This window comes from Parasteatoda tepidariorum, chromosome 6 (genome assembly GCF_043381705.1).
Source record: "Parasteatoda tepidariorum isolate YZ-2023 chromosome 6, CAS_Ptep_4.0, whole genome shotgun sequence".
NCBI lineage: Eukaryota > Metazoa > Arthropoda > Arachnida > Araneae > Theridiidae > Parasteatoda > Parasteatoda tepidariorum.
In genome coordinates, this window is record NC_092209.1 from 700,267 (window position 1) to 716,527 (window position 16,261).

The 16,261-nt window shown below is 26.5% G+C and overlaps 1 protein-coding gene across 9 annotated transcripts in view; it reads right to left on the reverse strand.

Annotated features, from left to right (window-relative positions):
- Positions 1–2,456: 2,456 nt before the first annotated feature.
- LOC107437029 (PAN2-PAN3 deadenylation complex catalytic subunit PAN2) overlaps positions 2,457–16,261 on the reverse strand; it is a 106,065-nt gene continuing 92,260 nt past the window's right edge. For 7 of the 9 annotated variants that reach the window (XM_043042777.2, XM_043042772.2, XM_071181565.1 and 4 more), the window contains 4 exons: positions 16,069–16,126; positions 7,102–7,281; positions 6,800–6,893; positions 2,457–4,626 (listed from right to left, as the gene is read on the reverse strand). In XM_043042777.2, coding sequence (XP_042898711.1) covers positions 4,454–4,626; positions 6,800–6,893; positions 7,102–7,281; positions 16,069–16,126 — 505 coding nt within the window. In that variant the 3' untranslated portion in view covers positions 2,457–4,453. Of the gene's footprint in view, positions 4,627–6,799; positions 6,894–7,101; positions 7,282–8,967; positions 9,023–11,543; positions 11,729–16,068; positions 16,127–16,261 lie in introns of those variants that run through there. The other 2 variants (XR_011636882.1, XM_043042778.2) reach the window with 2 other exon arrangements.

Sequence of the window (16,261 nt, forward strand, 5' to 3'; positions counted from 1 at the left end):
AAATTCAGTCGTTGAAATAAAATAATTATATTTTTATTTACGATTTTCAAAGATAAACAGAAAATTCAAACTACGTCCTAGCTGCTAACGCTTCCGTATTTTTACTTATTATACCTATTTTATCCGCTTTTACGCACAGAAAATAAGATTTTCCGTAGTTTTATTCGTCCGCCGACAGCTCGTATTTTCGCAATTTAGACGTCGTAACCCTGTTGTCTAGCATGAAAGCAAATTATTTGCTCATTCAATTAATCTTGTAATTTTTTTATTTATTGTGTCTAAACAAAAACAATACAAACAAGCCTTTTAGAAATCCCAAGTCCAGACTCTGCAAATATCTCGATTCTTATCCACGCGATTTTAATATCAATCATCGATTTTCGTATTTACCTGATTTAAAAGTTGCGCATTGCGATTCTTATTCATGCGACTTATAAATCGTACATTGCGATTCTTATTTACGAGATTTAAAAATCCAATATCGCGATTTCTATTTACGCGCCTTTAAAACCCTATGTAGCGATTCGTATTCACGCGAGCTTAAAATCCAATGTCGTAATATCAAACATCGATTTTCGTATTTATACGTGCTTTAAAAATTAGACATTGTGACTTGTATTTGCGCGATTTAAAAATTATGCATCGTGATTCGTATTTAAGTGATCTAAAAATTACGTTTCATGATTTGTATTTTCGCATTTTTTGAAATTCGATATAGAGTTTCACATTCACGTGATTTAAAAGCCTCATATCGAGATTCATGTTCTCTCAGTTTAAAATCATGCATGTGATTCATATTCATACAATTTTAAAATTTATAATCACATGGCTTACAAGTTTAAAAATCGCATCATTTTTGTGTATGTATATATATATCTATCTTCATTCTTCGATTTCCTCTTTTTTGCTTTCGGACTACTCTCACCCCTGCATCTAAAAGAGTGAAACTGTAGTTGTACTTCTTGCTAAATAATAGCAAATAGTTCTAAATGTACCCTGTGCTTGACAATCAGGGAGAATGTACTCCAAAAACGTAATTTTTGAGGGGTCCAATTATTACAGACCCCCTCCCCCCATAAATGCCGTAAACCCAAGCCGCCCAATTGATAGCCATACTTGGAATGAACTCTGTAGTACATGTAGAATGATAGTCAGGAGAAAGGTTCGGCAGGTGGACTGTTGCCTTGACAATTGCGACTTCCGCTGTAGGATGAGATTGTTGATTTCTAAGCAGCTTCGTTTCAGCCATGGATATTTGATCCAGGGTGTACTTTCTTGGTGTCACGCGTGCAACGCATTATAATTGTCTCAACTCCGTTAGTTCTTATTTTTGGCCTTTCCTACATTTGCCCGAGCCCATATTCAGTTACTTGTGCCTTTTTCACATAGTGAATAGTAAGATTAATGTATTTTAATGATGGAAGTCAATTTCATAGACAAATACAAAGTATGTACCTTCGATGCTGCCGAAAAAAATAAATTGAAGTTTGATTGGTTAAATAAAACAGTATAGGTGGCGAAAACTGTTAGTAACAATCTATCAGAAGATATTGAAAATTAGCGACTGTTTTAATTCAAAATAATTGACTGACAATTTATTTAAAATTATGATTATTAAGCTTTATATATTGCTCAATTTTCTTTAATACAGTAGTGGTCAAAGAAGTTGAAAATTATATTTAAGAAAAATTTTAATTTCACTGTCTAAATCTGCTACTTTTAATATAAAATGAAAATATCACGGCTGAGTCAGAAGTTATGTTTTTGTATATCTTATTGATATTACAGTGTTACATAGAACCCCCCCCCCCCCCTAAACTGCTAATGATAGAATTTATTGTCCAGTGGCCAAATAAAAATTTGAACCAGATTAAATAAAAATTTGATTAAACTTTAATTGGAATTCTGTGTTTGATAACAATATAAGTGGCAATGATTTCTTGACCACTGCAGATAGTATTTGATAGCCAACTATAATATATCTTCGAACAAAATTTGTATTACTTTTTTCAACATTTTATTGCCAATCAAAATTCTGACAATTTTCTGGAATCAAACACACAAATGACTAAAACTTTAAAAAAAAAATTATATGCTAAAAATTAAAAATTATTTTTTTTTAATCAGACCAAACATACATAAATGTAGGGGGCACTTAGCTTTCATAATGAACTTAAATCAACACTGAAAATCCTCGTCCAAAAGTGAAATACCCTATGTTTATCATCTGACAAAAACTGAATTCCTGTAGAAAAATATAGTTTTTAAAATTCTGATTTTATTTAATTTTTAGACATTTTATAATTCATCTTCGGATTGCTTACTTAATTTTGGTTTCAAGTAATTACTAAGCTAATGTACAGTGGTTAGTTCTTAAGTGATGAATAGATTCTGACAAGTTTTTTTTTCCTCACAAAACACAAATAATTTTTTTTTTAAATGAATCACAGTAAACATAAAAATAAAAAATATTTATTGAAAAACATTTTTTAAAATCACAACACTTTATATATTTAAAAAAATTTTAAGCATTTATTGCAATTTACCTTTTTTTTTGCTCTATATTGAACCATATAGTTTAAGTTTTATTAAAGACTTTAAATACCAGTACCTAGCACAAAATGTTTAATTTTGAGAAGTTTTATAAATATATATATATATACACTTAAAAAAATATCAAATGGCAAAAGTAATAATTATATTTGTTATATTGTAACATTCCTGGAAAAATTAGTTTTACTTTCAAAATTAAATATTCCTCAACAAATAAAATAAACATTTAGAGCGACTCTTAATAAATCTATTAATTTTGATAAATACACCAAAAATAAATATATTTTCAGATTAAATATGTGAAGCAACTTACATAACTCAAATAATGTTTTATTTATGTAAGTATTTAAATGAAAATAAACACTGACATTTAAGTAGTTTTTCTGCATAAAACTATTTTTGCCTTTTTTGTAGCAATGTTCTCTTAAACTTAAAACAACGCATACAAAGGACTTCTGTTACAAAATTGTTTAAAAATTTAAACACGTTTATCTTTATTATCCATTTAATTTTTGAAAAATTAATCCAAAAGTTAAAAATACAATATATGATTACAAATCTAGATTTGCCTTAAATATATTTGATGTATCAGTTAGGGATCCAACAAGAACGTTTTAAGAATTTGTTCCAAAACAACATTCAAGACATGCCAAACAGCAACAATTATTCAAGAATTTGGGATTGAATTTCGATGATTGATGAAATCAGTAGGAAATCTTTTTGAAACATCAATAGTAGCGAGTGATTTTTTAATTGACCAGCTTTATGTAGTTTAATTATTAATTTAATATGATTAAGTCAAAATTAAAATCAGTGATATTTATTTTTTAAAGCAAATACAAATCTTATAAGAACAATAAAATTTTTATAATGATAAACTTTAATCACAGAATATCCTTACTTGAAAATTTTGATATAAGTGTAGAATTCTAAACAAAGTAAAAAACTAGCTTTTTTCCATTGAATAAAATTAAAAAAATATAAATATTAATATAAAAAAGTAGTATTTTACATTGCATTTATAATAAATATTTAAAAATCATTCATTTGAAACACATTTTATACAATTTAAAATCATGTGAAAAATAAATATTCGTAATTCATTCATTTATAAAGTATTTTAAATAATTTGTAAATTTACACTACAGATAAGTAGAAAACTAGTAAATAAGATTGTAAATAAAAAATGTGTAAATATATGAAAAAATGTCCTCTTTTGCTTGCGATTAAATGTGGAAAAGTGAAAACCATTTAATATCAACAGTTAAAATTGTGAAGTAAAAAAAACATCTTTTAAATTGCAATTATAACTTATAATTTAAAGTTCATAGATTTAAATTAATTAAGTATAATTTTTTTATTAGATATACTAAAAAATTTATTAAATAAGATTGTTAATAAAAATATCTCATATAAAAAATATCCTCATTAACATTAAATTCATAACAAATATTTATGATTATTTATTAACAATTGTTAACATTGTAAACTTACATGAAAGATAAATACCAAATACGTTTGTAAATAACTGTAAACATAAAAATGCTCAAAATTATAAAATATAACTGGCAAAAAAAGTTTTTTTATAATTCAAGTCAGTTCTGAATAATATTTACAACTAAACATAAATTATAATTCAAAACACTATATTTTAGTTTAAAGAATAAATTAAGCATTCATGGAATGTAGACAAAAACACCAGAACATTAAAATTGAACTCCACCAAAAATGAACTCAACACAGACATGCATTTGAGTTTTTATCTACAGAGCTGAGTTTTGATTTATTTGTAGACGTAAATTTTATTTTTGTGGTACAATTAAATAGTTTTTTTTTTTAATCTTGCTAGGGTGTAAAAAAAGTTTTGCACCACTTCTTGTAACATTACTGCAGAAGGAATTCAGTCGTCGATGCCGGGTACCTTCCACTGTAACTGACGTCCCACTTCGTACAGTTCCCGCAGGGCATCCTTCTTAGAGCCTGTGCTCTCGAATTCCAGGTACTTTTTGTATAACTGAAGAGCAGTTTTTGCATCTTCTATAGAATCATGTGTCTCAGATTGTATTTTCAGATCTAGAATATTACAAAAGTATAGTCTTACATAAAATATATTTAGTAATTTCTGTTAGAAACTCTGCACCAGCCTACACCGTACCCCAAAAAAACATCAGCAAAATTTTTTATTATCATCACATTGGCCACACCATAATAATCGCCACTTTTATTTTTGGACACAATAATTTTTAGCTACCATTGAGGGAAAATAAAGACTTTTAAGCACAAAGAAGAAATTATGCTGAGGAGCAGTGATATGCAAAACGCCTCTTTAATTCGCCTTTTTCATTTATAAAACGATTTTGAAATGTCATACCGAAAAATAATGATAATTACCATTCGTTCTGAAAATAAATTATGCACTGAAATTTTCTTAGAATAAAGTGCAGCATTAAAGATTTGTCTCTCAATGAAATGGCAAAAAGAACAAAATTCAGCTTAGCTTTTGAAGTGAAGAATATTCATAAACCACTAAAAAAGCTTTAGCTGATCATTTTAAAATTCTTGAGTCAACTTTAAAATGAATTTTTTTTAAAAAGGGTGGCAATTGTAGCTACTCAACGAAAATGGGAAATTCAATCTTGAAAAGAATTATGTAGTGTTTTGTTACAATGGTTTAAAGAAGTTTCTAAAATTACGATTAATGTTGAGTTACTCGAACAAAAAGCTGTTCATCTAGCAGAGAGACTGCATCACGTGGATGAGTGGTAAGATTGAAAATTTGTCACGGCTTGGAAACGCATACCCTATCAGGAGGAAGTGCAAGTATGGACGAAAAAACTGTAGAGCAAAGGAAATAAAGGATACAAACCAAAGGACGTTTTCAATTGTGATGAAACTGATTTATTTTTCAAGATGGTGCTTAAAAAGCATTGGCATTTATGGGAAGTCCCTGCCACAGTGGAAAAGAAAGATTAACTGTCCTACACATTGTATGAGCCTTTAAATTTGGGTATAATTCCTTGCTTGAAGTGCTCTACGAAAAAACTTTGATTCGTCGATATCTTGCTGAACTAGGAACAGGCAAATTAGCTGATGTAAAAATTTCAATTCTTGATGTAATGAATATGGTACATACTGCATGGAGAAATGTCAGAAAATCTAACATAAGGAATTGCTTCAAAAAAGTTGGATTTCTATTTTTTGATAAAAATGAATATAGTGATCAAATCAACGAAGTTTGAGAAAATTGGGATGTTGATCTTAGTGATGGACTTGCTTGTTTCAATGACTTTGTTGATGATAGTTTGATAGCATAATTAAGAGACATTTAAGACATCACTAATGATGACATAGATGATGAAAGAATTCCTCCAAATTGTACAAAAGCGTTAGACAGTATTCGTGACTTTTTGCAGTTTTATTTAGCTACCTAAATTTCCTATTTGTATGAACTTGAAAATATAGGTTAGAAATTCTTCAGCAAGAACAAAAATCTATTATGGAAGATTTTGTAAGAAAATAAATTATTATTAGGTATGTAGTAAATACAAACCATTATAAATATTAATATTCAATCTTTAGAAACCTTTTTATTCATGCTTTTATTGCAATTTATGTTGCATTTTAGAATTTTGAAGAGACTTTTCTCTTAGGAGAGTTCACTTGAAATGAACTCTGCCTTTTCTGTCTTCACAAAGTGGATGATAAATAAAATAACAGTAAATATTTATCAGAATAATGAAAGTTGAAGACACTGCAATCAGTGTTGATAAATAAGTGAGAAAGAAATTCAGCTGAGAGTGAAGAAAATATGCAGCTCCAGATTTATTTTTCTCAAGTTACAAATTGTAACTTGTATCACATTAGTAGATGACATCGTGCAAATGTCATAGATGCTATTTTGATGAAATCATCAATAAAAAACTTATCTTATCACACCATATTTTAATAAAAAATGAGTAATTAAAAGTAAAGAAAAATATATTACCACTTTATGAGCAAACAATCTGAAATGGGTTGATATTACAGAATATTTTTTGTAAACATTTATTTTAAAATAAATCTATGACGGCAGCATCTAAAATGAAATCACAGTATAGGCTGACAAGCCGTGCCTCTAATAATGATAAATTAACTTTTTAATGCAAATAGATTGTGTGTCATAACTTAGTCAACTAATAATTGATAAACAATAGTTTTTGTGAGGAATAAGAAAATATAAACAACAGTATGGTTTGTCACAAATTACCTAAAAAGTGCCAGGCAAGAAATCTAAGTGACACCATTCTCTTGTTGGGCAGTTGGAAAAGGTACACTGTATCCTGCACCTGCGCTGGTGGTACCTGAATTAAATTCAAACATTTAATTATAAATGCAGAATGAGCAATAAAACTTTCTTTTCAAATATCTATACAAAATCTTATAATATCTTTAAACGATAGGGATAAATTCAAGTTTCTTTAGTTGATAAATATTCAAAATTTAAGAGTAGATTATAAAAACAAAACATTTAAGGCTGTAGGTTTTAATGGTATAGATGAAAAAACTCACTACAAGGTTAATAACTCTAAAATCATTTTTAAGGCCATGACCAACAAAGATTGCTCCAGAATCAATTAGGAATCGTAGTTTCTGGTAAGTTGCTTTCAGAGTTGTCAAGTGTTTTGATGATATAGAAGCATCTAAATCCCCAGGTTGAATGCCAGAGAATTTAGTCAGATAATCAACAACCTTAAACAAAAAATTATTTTTATCATTAAAGGACAATTGTTTCAAAAGTTTCATTGTACAGAAGAAACAACAGAACTAAATATTTGTACAATTTAGCAATGTTAAAAATGATTTTCAAAAAAGCAATTAATTTTTTTTTTACATATTAATGGAACAGCCAACAGAACAACTCCTGAAATGAAAACCAACTCTATCTGGCAAATATGGCTTTGTAAGGTTTCAGAAGATTTATTAAATCTAGGTTTCTTTCTAGAAAAACAAATTTTTTAATTTATAAAACTCTTGTCAGGCCGATCTTGACATATGTTTCTGAAGCTTGGACAGTGATAAAACTGGAGGGAAATGGTGTCGCAATATTTGAGGAAAAGATTTTGTGTATACTTGGTGGTGTAAATGAAAACAATAACTGCAGAAGGAGATTTAATTTTGAACTGTGTAAGATTTATAAACAATCTAATATTATTAAATACATAAAAATAAATAGAATGAATTGGATAGCCCTCGTAATTCAAGTGAGTGATGACAATAAAATAAAAAAGGCATTGCTTTTTTAGACCCACAGGAAGAAGAAAGCGGGTAAGGCCACAGTTGAGATGATGGAATATGGGAGGGAGGAGTCTGATTTTCTTGCAATTAATGAAAAGAATTGGAGATCAAAGATATATCGAAAGTCGTTATGGATAAATCTTCAGAGGAAGGCATTGGGGCTATCTGGCCAACTATGATGATGGAACAGTCAGATTATACTTTATTAACTCTTACTACTGAGTAAGAAGCACAACAAAACCAAGGAAGGTGAAGAGGCAGAAACAATTCTATCATTAAATCTTATACGTTGCTAAGATCAAATTTTCTGAATTTATTAAAAGCAAAAACTATAATACAAAAAGCAAATAATGCTTAAAAAGGGAAAGAATTTACCAAACATGTTTATGTAATTTCTGTATAAAAATTAAATTTAGGATGAATATGCGGTATCTTTTTTTTCAAATTCAGATGAAATTTTTTAACTTTATTTTTAAAAAAGCTAATCTTTATACTAGATCTATAGTTTATGAAACGATAAATTATTTCTGTGAGCTGATATTCATCTTGTTTTTGTACTTTGATCTGAGGAAATTTTTTAAATTGTGAACATTTTATTAATTTACTTTTTTTAATAAGATTTCTATAGCTGATAAAATGTCATAATTTTTCTAAACCAATCAAATGCATAAAATTTAGATTTATTAACAAAATTTAAAAAGTAAAAAATTACTCATTTAGAATTTTTGTGAGCCTTTACTATTGCATGCATATATCATATTTCCTTATATTTTTGCAGAATTTAGTTTTTGTACAATTTTAAATTTTTTTAAGATCTGCAAAGAAAGCAACTTTTAATTATCACGCAAGTGGGAGACTTGAAGGTTGCTTGCAGTTTAAATGTGAGGTAATGAGGATTGACACCACTCTAATAATTCACATCCCACATACATGTTGCAGTCTTTAGGTCTAAAAAAAGGGGTAAAAAGTAAAATTAGAGGACAATATTATTATGCTGCATTAAAAATTTTTAATTTTTTAAAAATAAATTCTGTGTTTATTAATGTAATTAGGTGTCAGTAACTTTTGTTTAATGATATAAGTATATTATAAGTTATATGCAGTGTTTTGCAAGATACATGTTTAAAAAAAAATACTTACTAAATTTTCTTTCAATTTAAATTATTACAAAGTTACATTATTTTTCTGCTTTCAGCTGCAAAAGAAAATATTTCTGTTAACTTATTCTATTGTATTCCATTTTTAATCAATTGAGGAATATTTTGATTACAGATTTCGAGATCAGAGTTTTTAGTAAAGTATTTACGTCTGAACAATAGAAAACAAATGCTTAAATAATATTTAATTTTTTTGTAATTATTTTAAATAATTTCTTGAAGTCCATTTCTTTTGAATATAGAAATTATTTTTTAAAAAAATGAACAATATAGCAAAGGAACTAAAATAGGCACTTGTGTACAAACAAAATTTTAAAATCAAATTACAATTGTTTCTTGTTACATCGCACCCATAAAAAAAAACAGAATGAAACACACTTATACCTGATCAAAAAGGTAGAACACTATTATACTGTTTTACAATATTGTTTGCAATAAATTTTGGGACCTGTATGCATTTTTGAAGATAAAGTTTTCTTGAAATTTGTTCATTCCAAAATAAACTTATTTTGAAGAATTGAAGCTACTCATACATAAAACTGAACTGCAAACACACTAATAAAATAATTGCTTGAAAAAGATATTTATACTTTTTGATATTACAAGCACTTGGAATATACTGGTTGTATCATATTCCTATTTAAGAGTTCAAATGAAGAGTGTTCATAATAACGTTTGCAATCTTGATTTCGTTAAATTGCCCTTGGAGATTCTTCAGCTGTTGGTATTGACTTCAAACATTAATCCTACATAGTATTCATTTCTTTTTAAGTAATTCTAAGTTCATATTTGTTCTAATAAAAATAGTTCTAATAAAATGTATTACAAAAGTAAATTTAACTTTTAAACTAAAAAAGGCTAATATCTTTAAAGAAGAATAGGCAAAGGAATAGGCATTAAAAATTAAATATACTTTTTTTAATGAGAAAAATAAAGAGGAACTAAAATATAGGCCATTATATCGTGGAGTATCAACTTTGATGGACAAAACCAGAATCATAGAATATAAGTTTATGATGATTGCAGATAAGATATTTGTTTCTATGAAAACATGTTTTTTCATGTATGTAATCAGTTGAGTACTTTTTTTTCATTTTCAAAGTTGCATGTAATTCTCTAATGGTAACTAAAAACTCTGAAAGCACACAAAATCAATTCATTTCTATTCAATAGTATGCTAAATTATAAAAGGTTGATGTATTAAGTAATTATTTACCAACATTCCACTTATAACCACTTTAATGTCATTGCAAGCTAATTATTTTGCAGAACATAAAATATTCTGTGCTTAGAGGATTTTAGAAATTTTCATGATCAAAGGAAAATTTTAAAAAAAAACTGCATTGTATGAATAATCAAACTTAATTTGTCTGCATTATTTTCCTTTGTTATGCACTGAATGTAATTTATTATATTTTTAAATTCTAAATAGTAATACAAATCATACTGAAGTAAAACAATTGTCATTTACTCTGAAAAAGCACACAGAATAAAAAATTGCATTGTAACAAAATAAATATTTTTGAAATGATTTTAAAATACTCTCAATCAAAAATAAAATTTATGACATTTAAAGCAAAGGTTTCAAACTTATCACTTTACATAAGGCACACATAATTAGTTAGTTATTTTTAAAGAAAATTTTCCAAAATCGATAAAATTATCTTAAAAAAATAGAAAAAGAAATAGAGTTTTTGATGAAATAGTCTATGGAATGGAAATTTCTTTGATGTACATTCAGTGTACTGGAAAACTGGAGTTCACAAGTAAACACTACTTAGTCAAACATTTATTTTTAAATTGGTAAATTTTAAAATGCATTCTATCTTTTCTAAAAATTTTCATTGATAAAAAATTTTTTTTTTGTATTTTATATAAATTTGTAAATCTTAAAATCCTAGAAGTTATCATTAAAATAATAAAAGTGATCCTCATAAAATATCGCAAACACAAATATCTTGCCGTGATTAATTGTATAATTGCAAATAACGCTCTTATTTATTAGAACAAATGCATAGTATGTTTTATAAGACTTTACATTATTTAAATTTTTTTCAATCTCTTTCTCAAACAAGATTTTTTAAAAAGAATATTGCATAATTTTCAGTCATTGGAAAATAAATATATTATATATTAAAGCTTATAAAATCATTTAATAAAAAAATAGTATAAACATTTTAAATCATATATAATCATTATAAGATATGATAGCAAGCAAATGAGGTGAGAAGTTCTTTTTATCTTTTTTTAAAATAATTTGATATAAAAAATATAAATTTATAGATCTATAGAACAAAAGATATATTTACACACAATATAAGCAAGTTCAACAAATGTGATCAACTTTAAAAAAACTTATTTATAAAACCTTTTTAAAAAAAATGAAAAAATATTTTTCTCATTATTTCTTTCATATTTTTAAAATTTAAATACCCATTTAAAAAAAATTTTTATTACTAGTTTTTATGTTTTACAATTAAAATAAGCTTTATTTAATAAGAATTGAAGGCAATGAGATTGTGTGTTTTTTCTCCAGTAAAAGAAAGAACCAAGCCCAAGAAGTTGTTAATATTTTTATTGCATTCACCCAAAGGCATTACACAAAATCAAACTTAACAGTGACTAAAAGTGAAAAGAGAAACTATAAAACATATCAAACAATCACAGAGAGAGCAACATCAACTTTTATAGAGCAGATCAACATCCAATAACTAAATCAATAGTTATTCACGTAGATAAAATGGCTGGAAAAGGGAAAGAAACTAAGAAATGAAAACTTTAGAAAGAAAAAAAAAGGCAAAACATATTGAGTAATATTAAAAGCAAATAAAAATATCAATACACATTAGAAAATTAAGAAATAAAGCAAAAATAAAAGAAGCATTCAACAGGAACAGAAAAACATATAAACCAAAGACCCAAGCTATTATATTATACACAAGTATACTTCACCACACATGCAAATACACTATAAGACAAGTAGACCTGCATCTTTTTAGCCTTGAACAAAGAATTGTACATTTAAGTGTAAAATAACTTGAATTTCTATGAAATACTTTTACTTCATTTTAAAATTCTCAAAAACTTTATTCTATTAAATTTAAGTCTCATAAAAAAAAGAAATTGAATACAAATAACAAAATTTCATATTTAAAGTAAAAATTAGTTTTTACTTAAATTTTAAAAAAATGATGGTTCATCAATTAAGGTCTTAAATTTACTTCAGAATCAGAATAGAAATAAGCTTTAAAACACTTTAACACAAGTTTGAATAACCAATAGAGTATACTTGTCTTTAACTTTGTAGGAACATTTTAATTTCAAAAAATATCACTAAGCTAAGATTACTAAGCTAAGCTTAATCAATAGCATTGATAAAAATATACATATTTCTTTTCATTTAGTATTTTGGATGAAAAATAGAATTAATTTTTTTTTTTTAAAAAAAGGTCAGGAATTTTTTACTCCTTACAGCAAATCTAAAGGAAACCAAGTTACTTCAAGAGTCACATTTCTTATCAATTTAGCTTTAAGCTTAGTAGCTTAAAATGCTAATTCCTCCAGGTAGGTAAAGTTTTTTTTTATAGTTTTAAAAAATTTTCAATTACATAGCATATTATATAACCAAAGAAAACATTTTACAAATTTTCTATTGCTAAGAATTTCCAAAACAAGACACTTTTTTATTTTTTTTATTTTACCAAATAAAAATAAAGATTGGCAGTTTAAGGTAAGAATTCCCCATCAACATCTAAATTGTTTCCGAACTTCATTTTTCATCCCAAAAGAATAACTATTATTGTTATTCTAAAGATAGCACAAGAATATGAAGCAGCAATCAATATATTGATATTTTAACTAAAGAAATTTTAATTGTTTTTATTATGCCTTTTTTTTAGTTTCTAAAGGCAAGATGTCTAATATTAGATACTACCCTTGACAACTGTTAGATATCACTTAAGATACTGTTTTTGAAATGTAACAAAGAGCAATTATATTTAAAAAATGCATAATTATAATTAATTTTGAGCTTAATTTTAAAATCGCACAAAAGAAAAGGATAAAGAAAAGAAAGTTTATGTAGGAATTTCTATACTCTTTTTTTAAATTTTCTTTTTTGTATTTTCTTCTTACATTCTTCATTTCTCTAACCCAGAGGTCGCCAAAGTGGTCTATATAGACCCCCAGGGGTCTATTTAACCAAAGCGGGGGTCGATCTGAGACAGGGGGACGAATGGGGGTCGATCCGAATCGGAAGGGTCAATTGTGGATCGAAAAAAAAAAAACAGTTCTCAATACGCAAATCACACATACCTAATTAAGTATGTGAAATTTGTGATTTTTTTTTATAATTGACTCAATATCAGTTTCTTTATAAAACATAAATTAATAAACGTATATTTATTGGGGTGAAACAAGTATTTACGTACCACCGCGCAGTGGCACGAACTCAGCGCAGTTTATAAGTCATATGCATATGTGCGCTTGTCCAAATGTCACGTGTGACGAGCATTGACGTTACAAATGCAAATATCATACGCAGTTTCAGCTATCTTTGCAAACTGTGTTGAATATTTGCAGTGTCATTATTAAAACTTTTATAGTTTTGGATAATTAGTTATTGTTTCGATAAAACCATTCGTTTGGTTTAGATATCAATTTTAATTATCAATGCACAAAAAAGAAGGTAAGCATTAATAATATGGATTAGTACAGCCCGCGACAAAACTATAGCACACTTTGTATTTTTTTACGAAAATTACAAAATTGACCAATTTTGACGAAAATTAAAATTGACCAATTTTGAACCCAATATAGCGAACCTTGCAAAAAAACACCAGGCACACCCATCTCATTGATCAAGAAGCAGTAAATCTTTAGTTACTTTACTTATTATATCTACTTATGCATAATTACTTATTATTTAATAATAAGGTATTTAAATTTCAATATTAATATATTTTTCATGAAACTATTGTTACACAATGTACGATTACTTTAATAAATGTTTAAAATCATAAAGTAAATGTACAAACACAGTATCTAATATTGTTTTATTTTAATTAACAGAAAATTACTTTGGCGGGGGTCGATGGAGATTTCGAAGAATTATATGGGGGTCGATGATCAAAAAAGTTTGGCGACCCCTGCTCTAACCACTACAACTGAGGTTTGTTTTATTTGTATCCACGCTAGTTTTATAATTAATTTTTAATCTATCATAAACCAGAAAAAAAATAAAGGTTTTTGAAATCTCAATTGCATACATTTGAATTTTTATTGAAAATTTACATATTTTAATTCTGATTTTCTTTTTTTCATTTTAGTTCCTATAGTAAATACAATTTGAAAAAGTATACAAACTATAATTCATACTTAATAAAAAATAAAAAAAACAATAAAAATAAGTTTCAATGAAAATACATAAAGGATTAAAAAAAATCTTTAAGGGTTTATATTTTAGTAATAAATCTTCAAAATTAAAGAAATTTCATAATTTAAAAAAACTAAGATTAATTTTTAATAAAAAAAAAGAAAAAAATATGGGACATTGTTAAAGTTTAGTCAAAACTTAATGGATAGAATTGTTTTTAAAGGAATCTATTTCAAGGTAGTTATTGTGGTATTTTTACATTTTCCATTAGTATTATAACGCAGCCATTTCCAAATGATGTTCTGCAGAAACCTAGGGTTTCATTTAATAGTTAAAGGGGATCCAAAAGTTAAGACTTTTTTTTTAAACAGTTTTTTTAAAACATTTTTGAAATCTGCAAATTATATCACTAATAAATTATTTACTCATCATTTTGACTGCTTTTATAAAAATATTTAAAGTAAAATGCCAAATAGAGAAAAATTAATTATATTTCTTTTCTATAAAAATGTAATTTTTCAAACAATAATGAAAAGGAAATGCATTTATAAAAAATTACAACAATATTTCACACCGCTCTTTTTAAATAAAAAAAATTAACTGAACTTTAACTGATGCATCATTTGCATCAATAATATGACGATTTTTACATTTCTCCTAAACGAATTAGCACAATTTTTCTATTAATTTAGCTTAATAGTACACAGCACATATTACCAAAATTAATTAAACCTTACTTTATTGTAATCAATAATAGTATAGGGATTTTTCACGGTTCTCCTAAAAGATTAAGTACTTTTTTTTCAATAATTTTGCTTCCTAGAACATGTAGTTTCTAATTAAATTATCACCTAATAACAAATTTAATCAAGCATCATTAACGTCAACAAAAGTATGGCAATTTTTTACATTTCACTTATCACAAATTCATACTTTTTTAACATTAATTTTGCTTTTCAATACATAAATTTTTTATTTTAATTACTGTTGATTTCAAATTATTTAGTTTTATAGATTCACATTTTAAAAGCATAAAAACAGAATAAATATGTGGGTTTAAATAACCTTAGAAATACTAATTTGGTCACCTAATAAGCTAATGCTATGATATTTATGATGATCATTGAGTTTATCTGCCATAACCAATGAAAAAATATAAAAGAACTTTCAGTAGACTCTTTAATATTTTTACATTGGTTTATTAATAATGTAATGATTCCAATAAGGCTTTCTTTTGTATTAATAAGAGCAATAAGCACACATACATTACTCATGCTATCGCTAAAATATCTGGAAGAGAGAAAATAGTTTGCATTTTAATTTATTTGAATGATGCAAATTCTAAGCCAATGAAAAAATTGTCTTTTTTACATGACTCTCCCAAACAATCTAATTAAAAATTTTGAACCAATTTTAGGATTGGGTCTGAAATTGCCCTTTTCGTCCACTGCCTAAATTTTGGGATGCTGACACTAATGGTTCTGGAGTAATAAGAACGATACACACACTCTTCATCTTATTATTATAGATAAAAAGTCTATAAATCAAAATAAAGTAATCTTTTTATAGTAATTTGAACACAATTGTCTTTATTTACGTAGTTTATAAAATTGGGGTACCGCCGGAAGAAGGTCGATTATTTAGGGTTCAGTATCCAAAGAAATTGGATACCACTGCTTATGGTGAGATTAAAAAAAGTAATAACAATACCTGCTCCTGAGTAGATATGTAATCGTCAATGAAAGGAACTCCTTCTAGTGGACCTTCACTATTAAAAAATAAAACTAAATCAGAAAATAACACTCATAAACTATTTTCAACATTTCAAAATATGCAGATTTAACTATTAAATAAGATTAAAAAAAACCTAATAAAATGCAAGAATTATGAAGGAAATACTTTA